Genomic DNA, 15,215 nt, shown 5'->3' with positions numbered 1-15,215 from the left:
AACTCAGATTCTAAGTTCTTAACCTTTATATATTATTTATATTACATATTTAATAAAAATGTAGAGGAATTGTCAGAGCCTAGATTCTGTGCTGTAGTAGGGTTCAGAACCCAGATTCTCTGTTCTTGCTCTCACAGCATACACCACATATATGCATATGTGGGAATTCTGTTGACGTGGGTCGTAGCTCATTCGGCTACATACAGTGAGCTACATATGTTTCTGATGTTGGTTCATACCATTCCTTGCTGCTACCACCTAGTCTTCACTAACTTTAATCTGTAATGGAGCAAATGGTCTCCTCAACTTTGCTTTCCTACCCTTCCAAATCATTGCAAATATTAATCTTCCCAAAGCCAGAACTGTGTTCCTTTCCTACTCTAAAAGCTTTAATGGGCTTCTTTTCTCTATCATAGTGGTTCCCAAAGAGTAGAACATGTACCATCTGGGAGATGATTTTAGATATTATATGGGAGTGGCATTAAATGACATTAAATAATCACAGAATAAAAATTTCCCTCTTATCAATATTCTTTCAGTCCCTAACTATGCCAGAAATAAATATTTTACATGTATCTAATCCTTAATAAACTTTATTTTAAACAAAGAACAATCCTCAGAATAGGGCCTTTAATAAGAAACCCTATTTAGATATTAAAATACTATGTTAGTTTTTGCGTGTTTATTTTAGATTTTATTTTATTTTTTTGCAAACTATACTGATTTTCCATTCCTAAGAGTGATCCAAAGTTTTCTTTTAAAATAAATTTCAGCCAAAGGAAAGTGAATCAACTTAAAAGAAAGCATCAGGCATATCCTCGAACCGGTAATACATAAACATGGTACAGAGAGTAGTAGCAAAATGACTTAAGTTTGAGAAATACTGCTCAGTCAGATCAAGCCCTTCAGAAGTTACACAACAGACCTGCAATCTCCTGAATCTATTAGGCTGTAGCAGGACTGATATTTCTTAGGCTGTTTTTAAGGCTGGTAACAATTACTAGTTCTGTGTTCTCCAAAGATGGACCACTGTCCTCCAAAGATGGACAACTCTCCCATAGAAGATGGACCACTATTACTCATAGATGGACCATTCTCCTCCAAAGATGGACCACTGTCCCCCAAAGACAAACCATAGTCCCCTAGAGATGGACCACTATGCAGCCTACGTTTTTGCCTATGCTATTCCTTCTCTTGGAATGCCTGGCTCTCCATCTGTCGCTGTTGAGATCTTCCAGTCCTTCCAAGGGCATACTAAGTGCTCTCTCCTTCATACTAAGTGCTCTCTCCTTTCCTCTTCTGGTAGTCAGACAGATTTCTTTCTCTTTTACAATTCTTTCCGCAGTTCCAATAGCACCTTTTTTCTCCCCTGTACTTTCTATCACAGGTTTCCTGACATAGTGTTTAAACAACATTCTTTCACCTAGTAGATTTCAAGGGAGAGGAAGGAAGGGCATGAATTTTCATTTTTTTGTACACCATGGTACTGAACAAATGTCCTCATATACACAGTAGGCCCATGATTGGTATTTACTCTATAAATTTAATATTTTAGGCAACATTTGTGTGATACTTACAATTTTGCGCTTGATCATGAAGAGTGGGATTTTTGCATGAAGAGGGGTTGAGGATAGTTCCTTATGGACCGTTGATAAATACAATCTTCTTTTGATGTTCCCTAAATCAGTAATTCTAAAAGAAGAGACAAGACAGAAGAGACAAAGACTCCATCAATTTAATAACCACTTCTTTGGATCATCATTAAAATGATATAATTTATCCTATAGACCCTTTCCAACAGGGAGTTGGATCACAGGATTTTAGAATTGCCGTTTTCTTTTAAGAAGTAATAAAATTTCTTCCTTAGATTCAAAGTGCTCAGAAGCCTGAATATATAAATTCACTTAATATGCTAATTTATTTCAGTACTCTGCAACTAGATTTCCACTGTCCTCCAGCCTATGAAAAAAAATTCAATTTGTATGAACTGAGAAACTGCTAGCCTTTAATAACCATGCTTGTTCCAGCCCCTTAAGCTTGTGTTGTCTTGGGACATACTGTCACCTACTAAATAGGAAAACATTATGGGTTTCTTTCCCTAAAAATGCACCTGTCATTTTATATAGGCTCTTGGTCTGCTTAGAGACACACACAAAACACCGACTGTCGGTTTCACTTCCTAAGCACATATCTTCCAACTAGAATTATAATACACAAGCTTATTGCTCACTCTTCAGGTCAACCTGCAGTGATACCAAAGGACACTGAATTTGAACATCTTTAATAGATTTAGACCACAGCCATGATCACAAAGATTAGGTTTGCTTCAAATTGATAGAGGCTCATTTTTATGTTCTGCTTCCTTTAGGTCTCAGAGGTAACACAGCGGGCTGAAAATCTCCAAGCCTGTCTCAGGCTGCTATATTGTAGAATTGATGCTTTCTTGAAAACTGTCCTTTCATCTGAGAATAAATGATTTTTTCCCTGTGTTTGGCAATTTGGTCTACGTGTATTACACTGCTAATTTTCTAAAATCAGCCATCCTCCAAAGAGATGTTTCACTGAAATACACTATTGCCAATATTTATAGAATTAAACTATTTTTAAAAATCAACATAGCCTTTTCTATAGCTCTTTCACGTCTCTTCCTTCTACTTTTCTGATTTCATTTTTTGCCTCCCTCTAAATCAGTCTACATACCCTGTTGTGGGAAAAATGTCATTAAACAATGTCAGGAATAAATGCAGCAAAAATTAAGTGAGATGATTCCAGGGTATACTCCAGACCTAAAAATTCTATTCTTCCTACACTGAGACCTCATAAAGCTTTAAGTCCATAATCAGAATATTTTAATCAGCCTTTTCACCACTGTGACCAAAAGACCTGACAAGAACAATTTTAGAGGAGGAAGGGTTTATTTGGTGCTCGTAGTTTTAGAGGTCTCAGTCCATGTTTGGCTGATTCCATTGCTCAGGCCCCAAGGTGAGGCGGGAGGGTGTGGAGGAGAAAAGTAGTTCAGGACATAGCAGAAGGAAGCAGGGAGATCTCTGCTCACCAGGGGAAAAAATAAAAACTCCAAAGGCATGCCCCAGTGACTTACCTCCTGCAGCCACCCCCTACCTGCTTACATTACTGCCCAGTTAATCCATATCAATGGATTAACCACTGATGAGGTTAAGGCTCTCATAACCCAATCATTTCACCTCTGAAAATTCTTATACTGTCTCACACATGAACTGTTGGGAGGACACCTCATATCTAAACCATAATACAGAGCTAGAATGTCACAGTGTTAACACTACTGTAGGGTTATACTTAGATGCACAAGTAAATGCAGGATCTCATTCATCCTTGGCAGAATCTTGAATGTGGCATGAGCACATGGTGGGTACAGGGGGTACACCACCAACCACTGAAGTGCAGGAAGAAAACATTAGAACTTTCATCCCATCCTTTAAAAAATGTTATTTTTAGGCACATTTCATTACATAGTAGTTCAGCAACATAGATTTGCATTTTCAAGATAAATAAATGTACCCTGTGGTAGGTATGTGTGAATATTTTACTAGTGGGGTATAGGATTAAATACGTTTGGAAAGCATTGTCATCAAGATGTGCCTAGGTCTCTTCTGTAAGAAGTTCTGATTAGGGAAGAGAGGGAAAGGCTGCTGAGACTTAGGAAAGAAAAGGAAGTGAAAAGAGGGACCGCATAAACCAAAGACTCGCCTGTGACATGATTTTATTAAAGGGACAAGAATATATGATTTTTATCAAAATTACTAAAGATCAAACTTCCAACAGAAGAATGTGTCAGTATACTGTCACTTCATTGGCACATGGAACTTTAGGAACATTCATTCATTCCTTCACGTATTCAACAGATACTGAGCCAGGGAACGTGCTAGAAACACATCAGCAACACAATGGTGACAAAGACAAGGTCCCACCCTCCTGGAGCTTGTATGCTACTGGAAAAGTCAGGTGATAAAAAAAAAAAAAAGTATAAAGAGACAAAATAGTTAAAAGTTATCCTAAATTCAATGAAAGAAAGAAATAAGAGACTAACTAGAGGATAGCAAGAAATAATCTACTTTAAGCCGCACCAGCAAGATCTGAGCTGGTAGGTAAGGAAGGGAAGAACATGAGGTAGAGAGGTAGGAAGGAGCCAAATCTTGCAGGGCCCTTATGCCAAGGAAAGGAGTGTGTAAGAGGGCCACATTCTAAACTACACAATTAATGGATATAATAAACATAGTCACAGTCTCTTGTGTTGCCACTGGATGACAGTTATGTAACTGAAATGCACAGATTTCAGTGTACGATCAGTGTATTTCAGTGTTTGCATGACTGTATATATTCATGTAATTACCACTTTGGTGAAAATATAACACATGCCCATTAGCCTAGAAAGTTCCCTCTGGCCCCCTCTAGTTGATCCTCACCCATGGGCAACCACTCTGTTATCTGATTATTAATTTCTTACAAATGGAATGGTGTAGAATATACTCTTCTTTGTCTGCTTCTTTCATTTAGCATGACATTTTAAAAATTCATGCTGTAGCACTGTATCAATGGTGATATTCTAAAAAACTGCTGAGTCTTATATATATATCCAATACCTTATCCATTTTCCTACTGATGGACATTTGAGGTGATTTCAGTTCTGCTTTCTAATGAATAAAACCTGTATAAACATGCTGGAAGATCTTGTCATGGACATGTATTTTCATTCTCTTGATGAATAACTAGGAATGGAAATGTTGAGTTCTTGAGGAAAATATTTATATAATTTTATAGAAACAGCTTTTCAGGGTGGTTACAATGTTTCCACACCCTCACTTTTTGATGCTATTAGAATTTTAAATTTTAGCCATTGTTAGTTGGTATGAAATTTATATAATTGTGGTTTTATTTGCATTTCTCTTTTGACTAATGATATTAAGCATTATTGTAATGTTGACTGATATAGCTCCAATTGTGGAATATCTGTTAAATCTTCTACTCAACTTTTATTGGGTTGTTTTCTCATAATTGTTAAAGTTTTTATATATTTTGGAGACATGTTCTTGTCAGATATATGTATAGTGAATGCTTTCTTGATTTACATACACACATATATATATACATGTTTTGTGTGCATATATGTATGTGTGTATATATATGTGTATATTAATTTAGCCATGTGTTCTAGTAGCTTTCATATATTTCTGAGGATTTTCTACATTAGTAATCATGTCCTCATAGAATACAGACTTCTTTTTCAGTCTTTATGCTTTTTGTTTAATTTTTTTCTCTACTGCACTGACATTTTAGGACATTGAGCATATATATATATTGATTTTTGTGTGTGGTGCTGAGAATCCAACCCAGGGTGTTGTGCATGCTAAGCAGGCTCTTTACCACTTAGAAATACCCCCAGACTTTTATTCCCTATTTTCTTTTTTTTTTTTTTGAGAGAGAGAGAGAGAGAGAGAGAGAGATATTTAATATTTATTTTTTAGTTCATGGCGGACACAACATCTTTGTTTGTATGTGGTGCTGAGGATCGAACCCAGGCCGCACGCACGCCAGGCGAGCGCGCTACCGCTTGAGCCACATCCCCAGCCCTATTCCCTATTTTCTTAATAGCATAGTAAAAACTTTTTATTTGAAAATAATTTCCACCATAGAGAAAAGTATCAAGCATAGTACAAAGACTCATATAGGTTCACCGATGTGGGTGCTTTTTGATTAGCTGAAGTTTAATTTGATGAATTTCAGTTTGTCATTATTTAGACTAGTGCTTTCTGTATCTTTAAAGAAATCTTGCCTAACACAAAGTTGCAAAAATATTTTCCTGTTTCCTTCTACATCTTATAGCCTCGGTTTTTATATTTAGCTTTGATCCATCCCACATTGGTTTCTGTGTGTGGTATGAGTTAGGGGGTTGAGTTATTTTCTTTCTGTGTGTTTATCCAGTTTTCCAAGAATCTTTTATTAAAGATTCTCATTTTCTCAGTGAAATGCCATGAAAATCAATTATCATATCTCATTAGTCCATTTTCTATTACTATGCTGAAATATTTGAGACCAGGTGTTATTGTTTAGGTATTAGCTGTCCCCCAAAAGCTCATGTGTGAGATAATGCAAGGAGGTGAAATGACTGGGTTACCAGTGTGTTCACCTAATCAATGCATGAATCCACTGAGATGAATTAACTGGGAGATAACTGAAGGTACGTAGGGTGTGGCTGGAGGAGGTGGGTTACTGGATGTGCCTTTGAGGTTTATTTATTATTTATTTATTTTTAAATTGATTTTATTTTTTAAAATACACGACAGCAGAATGCATTACAATTCTTATTACACATATAGAGCACAATTTTTCATATCTTTGTATAAAGTATGTTCATGCCAATTCATGACTTTATACATGTACTTTTTTTTGCATTACACAATTATATTTATAATTTTCTTACACCACTACACTGATGTTTTAGGACCTTGAGCATATATTGTTAGAAGTGAGGAGAGCTGACAGCCCTTGCCTTGTGCCTGATCACAGGGGGAAAGGGTTCATTGTGTCCCTATCAAATGGTAAACATAGGTTTCCTTTATCAAATTGAGAGTGCTTTTCTATTCCTACTTTTTGATATTTTTTAAAAAATCATGAACAGGTATGGAATTTCATTAAATGATTTTTTGCATCGATTGATCCTATATCTTTTTAATTTATTTTATCGAAATATTGAATGATCTGGTTGATTTTCAAATGTGATATGTCAGGTTTTGATAGCAAAGCTAAATTAAGCCTGCTGAAGGACTCTCTCCAAGCTAGTAAGACTGAGTATAGTCTGTGGAATGTGATAATTTACCTAAAGGAAAAAAAAATCTAGGGAAATGTAGGGAAGTGTTTCCTTCTCTTGTGTTTTTGGAAAGTATTCATTTAAAAAGATGCTAATTCTTTAAATTTTAATAGAATTTGCTATATCTAAAGTTTCTCCCTGGGATGATTTTGCTTATGTAATGTCTTCACCAGACAACAGTAATATTCAGATCTCTAATTTTTCTTGGTTCAGTTGTGTTCTTCATATAGAACTGTTGAGTTTATTGCCATAAGGTGGCTTATCTTATCCCATTTATTATCTTGATAACATCAGTTGGATCTGTAGTAGTATCCCTCTCTTATCTTTCACATTGATAATGTCTGACTTCTCTCTCATTTATTAATCAGTCCTGTTATGGTTTATCAAGTTTATCTTTACAAAGAAACAACATTTGGCTGTATCAAATTTCTCTTTTTTATTTTCCACTTTATTGTTTCTGGACTTATTATTCCTTTCCTTCTACTTATTGTGGGTTAAATTTACTTTTTGTTCCCCATTAGCTTCTTAGGATGAAAATTTATATTGTTAATTTTATGTCTTTCTTTTTCTCATATAGACATCTAAAACTATATATTAAGATAAAAAAGATATTATGGTAGGTACATTCCTCACATTCTATATTGAACTTTAATTTTCATTCAATTTGAGATATTTTCTAGTATCTCTTAAGATTTCTTCTTTGAGTCCTGGGTTGCTTAAAAGTATTCTATTTAAATTCAAAATATTAAGGCCTTTTTAAATGAAGTATACTGTTATTTTTTTGGTGGTGTTGGGGATCAAACCCAGGGCCTTGTGCATGCTAGGCAAGTGTCCAACCACTGAATTACAACCCCAGCCCTTGATTTTTACTTTTAGTTCCATCAAGGTCAAAGAATATGTTTTTGTAAAGTTTCTTTTTCTAAAAGTTATTAAGACTTCTTTAGAACTTCTTCCTGCTCCATTCTGGATCCAGTCTTCCAAAAGATCTTAAATTTGTGACTTCTAACTATGATCCCACAGAAAGCCTGCTGAAAGGACTCTCTCCAAGCTAGTAAGACTGAATATAGTCTGCTGCAATGTGGTAATTTACCTAAAGGAAAAAAAAAATCTATTGTTTACTCAGCATAGAACAAGAAGACGACTTAGACTTTGGTGCCTGAAATATACTTCCCAAGGGAAAGATATTATTATCAAATAAATATTATCTATTGAACATTTTCTGTGTGCCAACACTGCATTGAGCATTTATATGCATTCTCATTGAATCCTCCTAAAAACCTTACAAGATATGCACCATTATTATCATCTCTATTTTTCAGATAAGGAAACTAAAACTTAGTTGGTAATGTTAGGTGATTTTCCCAAATTTACATACCCAGCAGAGTCCAGATTAAACTGGGGTTTAGTTAATTCTACTTATGACCACTTTCTGAACCCCATGCTTTCTTTTCAGGGTGGGTGATGCACATCCATAGAAGGATGATCTTTGTTCCTGTATCTGATGCCTGAGACTCCTGCCCTGCTGTGTGTTTGGCTGGTCATAGCCCCCCAACTGCAGTTTGTGTGGGAATTGATTATCTTCTTTCCATTGACAAAGCCTTCCCTTAGGTACGTCAAAAAGCTCTGATGGAAAAACAGAAACCCAGAAGACCTGGGTAGGGGAGATAGCAAGGTAATTACACAGTTAGAAAGGGAAGGGAAGTATATTCCCCAAAGTCTAAACCCCTACCATATGCCAGAACCTGCAAAAATTATCTCATTTATTCTTCCCAACAACTCTTTGAAGTAGAACTCAGTATTCACCTCTGATCAATGTAGTGTGAGGCTTAGAGACATTAAGAAACTTGGTCAAGATCTCATAGCTAGGAAGTTGCAAGGCCAGGAAGTCTACTAAAGCCTATAAAGATAAAACACAGGGATAATGCTAAGTTAATTCCAAGTTAATTCCAGAGGATGGGAGTTACCTGACTCAGTGCTTTTGAAAGGCTGTGTACTTATAATGAAGGAAAGGAGGAGTGTCGGGCCTATAATCCTTTACTACAGGGCATTCTAGGAAGAAAAGTGACCAGCCAAAATTCCTTGCAAACACAACTGACCTCCTGACAAATATACTAAAGGTATTTGTCAGGGGAAAAGGTCTTAATGGAATGCTTTTTGCATGGTGTACTCTGATCTGTTTAGAATTCCTTATGGTTAACAAACTGGAATCCTTGGGCTTATAGGGGCATGGTTCCTGGGAAAATATCACTGAAGCTAAAAAGGTATAAAATGGCCAGAATGGCTCTCTCTAGGTAAGTGGTACTTCCCCTCAGGTGTCGCTTGGAGAACTTATCTGTTAAATCTGAGCCAAAAAGGACTGGAGAGCTTGGGTGGCAGGCCTGGATCTCTCTCTGCCTCTTGAATCCCTGAAATCATGAATAAAACTCAGTACTGGCTAATGTCTCCAATTTGTAAGTCTTTTTGGCAATCCAATCCTGAGAGCTATAGCACACACCTGGTTGTTTGGTAGCCTCTTTAGGAAGTACATTCCCCAAAGTAGGGTCTGAGACAAGGAAATACCTGCAGTGACATCACTGCAAATGACAGGGTTCCATCTCATCAGGATTCTAAAGACACGTACAGAATACCTCAAAGAACTGACCACCTGAAGAGTTGAGTGGGGGAAGCACATAGCCAGTGACTCCCAATCTTTAAAGGTTAAGGGCTGCCTCTGGGGCCTTAACTCCCAGTATCTCCAGGCTGTGCCTGTCCCTGGGAAAGAGCTCCCACTGCACCAAAAAGAGGTCCCTGGGGTGGACGTTTGTACCAAACTGTCCACTACTACTGCAGCTCATAGCAGGGGTGGTCCAGGGGACAAGACACGGTACATTGATAATGACAGCATGCTTGCAATTGCTTAAACACACTCCCTTCTTTATTATTTTCCTACCTTTGTGTATGCTCTTTTCTGAGAAAGCTTCTCTGTGATGCCAACTAAAATTGTAATCATTCATCACAGTTTGATCGACAAGCTGTCTGCCTCTTCCTTGAAAACAATTTGGATCTCCACAAGAAAAATAATCATATATTTCTTTAACTTACTACAGTATGTTTCTCAACCTCTGCTACTGAAAGTTTTCTTTCTCCCATTTGTTCTAGGTCAGTGCCTATCTATAATCCATTTTATGGGCCATAGGTTGATACAGATCTTTTCCTTTGTTTTCATGGGTGAATAATATGAAGTCCCATATATTTCAGTTTTAGCACTCGGTAGTAATATTTTACTTGAGTTTAAAAGAGTTATTAGAATTTGGTATTTCAAAGCTCATTCTAGATTTTAAAGAAATCTCTCATTTTTAAATTCCACAAAGAAGTCTGACTGCCCTGAAACCCTGGGGATTGCAAATTTCCTAATGTGCATATGTAGAAGGGTAAGGGGTGTGGACTTTCTCTCGTTTGGAGGAAGGACAATTTATTACAAATTCATATCAATACTATTTTGATTGGGTTGTAGTTTTCAAGTAGTGCTATTCAAAGTTTTCAGTAATAAATTGTTATTGTTTTGGACTAACCATAATCAACTAAAGCAGAAATATATCATAATGGTTCAGATTCAGGGCAATCTTTTGAAGCCAGGCCTTCTAGGTTTGAATTCTGGCTGCATCACACACTAGCTGTATATCAGACAAATGACTTGCCCTCCTGTGTCTGTTTCTTCGTCTATAAAATGTGGGAAATAACAGTACCTACCGGACTATCGCGAGAACCACGTTAGTGAATGCATGAAAAATGCCCAGAGTTGTACCTGACACTCAGGAAGTGCTCCCGAACTTCTAACCACCATTGACTGGGGTGGCTATGGATTATTTAGTGAATTATCAGAGTGTCTCATACATGCTTACATAACCTCTTATCAATAACCCCAACTCCACAATGGAAAGTTGGAATGCTGGCTCATAACATCCTTCATCCTGCTGCAGTATCTTGGTGTAAAAAAAAAAAAAAAAAAAAAAAAAGGATGTCATTGTAGGCTGCCATCCACTCTGCTGTTTCTGCTAACCTGTAAACTCCCTGAGGCTGAGACCTGGTTGTCACAGCATTTTCACAGATTTTGGTTCAGACATTTGTAATTGATTAGGAAATGCTTGCTGAACTGCTTTTTTTTTTTTTTTTGAAGCCCTATGAAACATTTGCTCCTCTATTTATTGAGCATCTACACAGTGCCAAGCATGAAAATAGATACTGGGGATATCACAGTGAATAAAATGAAGTTCCCAGGTTTTGAAGCATGTGTTCCACTGGAGAAGATAATAATAAGTAAGAAGTACGCATACAGTATGTCAGCTCCTAATAAGAGCTTATGAAGAAAAATAAAGCACAATAAGGTGATCGAGGGTGATGGGGTGGAAAGTATTATTTTAGAAAGAGTAGTCAGGGATGGCCTCTCACAGAAGGAAAGAATTGAATAAAGTGAAGGTAAGAACTATGCACATACCTCAGGGAAAGAGTATTCTAGAAAGAACACTCTGCAAAATTGTGCGAAACTCTAAAGAAAAGATTCATTCTTTTGCTCTAGTATATATTTCAATATAATCCAGCAGATTTATTGAGGTGGGCCCCTTGGGCTATTAAGTCTCAACAGGAACCACACAGTAGGTGCATAGCGTGAGGTTTACCCTCAGAGGTTGGGGTTTTGTTTGCACAAAATGCTTCTCAGTTAATCTATTATGATTCTGGTGTCAGGTAGAATTCTAAATGATCATGTCCCCAACTTAGGACAGAAGTATTAGGTCTGGGCCAACCATATGGTGCTAGGGGCTTATTCTTCTGTCTTTGCAAAAGGAAATGTGCACACCCTCCCCATGTCATAATCAAGAGTAGTTGGTTTTGGAGGAAAACAAAATCATATGCTAAGATTAAACGGTTCTGAAAGCAAGCTGAGTTGCTACTTTTAAAAAATTAAAATTAGTCATTCATGAGAGAAAGAATATAAATGCATATGTGTGACTACTTAAAAGCTTCATTACACTTATGTGCTTTTTTGGGGACAATTTAGTTGCTGTAAGGAAGGCTGATTGTAAAACAGCTCTTTACTTGTAATACAGTCTTGATTTTTCACCATCTAAAAAATCTCCTGTGACCTAACAAAAAAGAAAAAGACAAGCAATATTGGCATTACTCTTCTTGTACTTAAAGATGCATTTTTTAAAAACCCACATGTAAGTTAATACATTGTTATATCCTTAAGTGAGCATTCATAGCTAAGGGTCAGCAATGTGATAGAAAAAGTAATGAGACTATGGTGAGAAAAAATGGGGTAGTCAACAGCAAAATCAACCTCATTTATAATAATATTCTAGTGATCAGCAGGTGTAGAACTCCCAGCTATGGTCATTAACAACATTCATTTCAAACTTAACATCTACATTTGCAAACCACTTGAAAGTAAAATTACTTTTCAATTCAATTTTCCATTTGCTTTTATATCTTCATCTTTGATTGACAGTTGTTTTTTTTCTACCGTGGCAATCTCAGTGAGAATTTGAGTAAATGGTTGCAACTATCCAAGAGTGTAGATAAACTCATTTATTTAGATTATCTATTCACTTTTCTTCTGTTGTACCATCATTTACAACCATTTGTGAGTGTTCACTTCAGGTTAGAATGAACTTGCAAAAATTGATGTCAGACTTCTGATGATTGGATTCATTTATTAGAATCATTTGTTCTTAAAGCCAAAATGGTTTTCATTTTTCTTTATCATGACCTAAAAATTACAAAATTTGAATGCACATTTTCAGTGATGCTACCAAATAACGCTAGGTATAATTACAGGAAATAGCAAAACTGCAAAATTGTATCTTTAGTATTCACAGTGATGTGGGTATATAGTTAGTATGACTCTAGACTGAAACTCAAAGGCCAATAGAAGGCAGTTCCATAGTTTCCTTGACACATTCCAATGCTTTACAATTACCATGAAGAATTTTATTCTATTAGTTTTGTTTGTTTGTTTGTTTTTTCCTGGATTCCTTCTACTGAAGTTTAAATTCATGAGGTTTCTTCTGTCCTCAATAGAAAGAGCAACAATTCTGCTTCTTTTGCTTAATGTTTTTGGGAGTCATTTATATTGTAGGATGCCTAATAACTTTTTATTGCAGAACAGTATTCCCATACATTGATGACATAGCACATTGTGTTTATCCATTCACCAGAGGAATTGATGGGAGTTGTAGACTGTTCTCAGGTTTGGGCAGTCTGAATAATGCCACTGTCAACATATACATTCAACTCTTTGTGTGGAAATATGTCTTTTTCTTCTTCTTCTTCTTCTTCTTCTTTTTTTTTTTTTTTTTTTTAGGTTCCTTCCCAGAAAATGTGGTTGTGCTGTTTTATATTCTACCAGGAAAATGTAAAAATTTCAGCTTGTCCAATTCTTTTTTTTTTTTGTACTGGGGATTGAAACTGGGGGCACTTTACCACTAAGACATATGGCAGGCCTCTTTTATTTTTTATTTTGAGACAGCATTTCACTAAGTTGCTTTGGGCCTAGCTAATTTGCTGAGGTTGGCCTCAAACTTGTGAACCTCCTGCCTCAGCCTCTCAAGTCGTTGGGATTACAGGCATGCATCACCATGTCCAGCTTAGTTTCTTCACTTCTTGATTAATACCTGATATAGTCCACTTTTTACTATAGACTTTATAGTGGTAATATTATTTCATTGTTCCTTTGACTTTTTTTATTGATACACTATGTTGGAAATATTATCATGTGCTTTTGTGAAATGCCCATTTTCCCAAGTTTTAAACTGAGTGATGTTTTCTTATTAAATCATTAAGAGTTCTTTTTATAATCTGAATATAAGAATTGACCATATATATGGTTTTTAAATATTTTCATCAGTCTGCAATCATTTATCTAATAATGGCTTTCAAGGCACAAAATTTTAAAATTTTGATGAAGAATGGTGTATTATATTTTTCTTTTACAGATTTGTTTTTGTATTATATCTTCAAACTATAAACTGTCTACTTCCAGGGCCATGAAGATTTCCTTCTGTTTTCTTCTAGATTTTATATATATATACTTTAAATATTTATTTTTTTGTTTTAGGTCGACACATATCTTTATTTATTTTTATGTGGTACTGAGGATTGAACCCAGTGCCTCGTGCATGCCAGGCCAGCGAGCTACCCCTTGAGCCATATCCCCAGCCCCGATGTTTTATATTTTTAACTGATACATTTGTCTTCTAAAATCCAATTTAGTTCCTTTTTGTATATGGTGTGAGGTAAGGATCTAAATTAACTTTTATACATGTGGATATCCAAATGTCCTAGTACCATTTGTTGAAAAGACTATTCTTTTGTCCATTGAATTGTCTTAACACTTTTGTCAAAAATCAACTGGCCTTAAACCTAAGGGCTTATTTCTTGATTTTCCATGTTGCCACATTGACTCATATATCTTCTTCATGTCAGTGCCATACTGCTTTGATTACTGATGCTGTATAGTGAATTTGGAAATCAGTAAGTGGAAGTCATCCACTTTTGTTCTTCTTTTTCAAGATTGCTTTATTTACTTTTGAATTTCCATATTAATTTAGAATCAGGTCATCAATTTCTACAACAACAAGTGTTCACTGGGATTTTTCCTACAAAAAAGCCTGCTGAATTTAGGAAGAACTACCATTTTAACAATACTGAATGTTCTAATGACATGTCTCTCTATTTATTTACATCTTTAATTTCTTTAAGAAGTGTCTTAAATTTTTAGCAGTAACTCTATTAAACTTATCCTTAAACATGTTGTTCTTTTTGACACTATTATTATTATGATTGAAGTTTTCTTGGAATTTCATTTTTGAATTGCTCTTATTAGAAATGCAACTGATTTTTGCATATGCTAATTTTTGTATTATTCTATCTTGCTGAACTCATTTATTCTTTCCAGTAGCTTTGTTTTTGCAAATTCCTTTGGATTTCTGAGAAATGCTCATGTTTGTGAATAAACTCAACTTTGCCTTCTCTTTTTCAGTATGGATGCCTTGTAGCTATTTCTTTTTCTTGTCTTATTGTATTTACTAGAATCTCTAATAAAATGATGAACAACATCTGAGAGAGAAAACATACTGATAGTTGATCTTAAGGGGAAAGCATTCAGTCTTTCACCGTTTGAGAATGATGAACTATATGTTTTCTTAGATTTTTTTTCCTTTTCTAAATTTGTGGAGTGTCTTTATCATTAATAGATGCTGGATTTTAGGTGTCCCTACTGACTGAGGTGAACATGGTTTTTGTTTCTTGTTTTACTAATAGGACATATTAAATTATAGTCACATCATGAAGAAAAATGAACATAGCCTCAAAAACCAATAGGATACTGAAATAA

General features: G+C 35.7%; 1 protein-coding gene across 1 annotated transcript in view; it reads right to left on the bottom strand.

Annotated features, from left to right (window-relative positions):
* The window catches only part of Cfap20dc (CFAP20 domain containing), a 227,833-nt gene that overhangs the window by 128,236 nt on the left and 84,382 nt on the right, over positions 1–15,215 (bottom strand). The window contains exon 5 of the mRNA XM_026402052.2: positions 1,578–1,692. Within this exon, the coding sequence (XP_026257837.2) occupies positions 1,578–1,692 (115 nt within the window). The remainder of the gene's footprint in view (positions 1–1,577; positions 1,693–15,215) is intronic.

Source organism: Urocitellus parryii, chromosome 3 (assembly GCF_045843805.1).
Source record: "Urocitellus parryii isolate mUroPar1 chromosome 3, mUroPar1.hap1, whole genome shotgun sequence".
In the NCBI taxonomy this organism is placed as follows: Eukaryota; Metazoa; Chordata; class Mammalia; order Rodentia; family Sciuridae; genus Urocitellus; species Urocitellus parryii.
The sequence above is the reverse complement of the archived record's forward strand: the minus strand, read 5'-3'. Positions and strand labels throughout refer to the sequence as shown.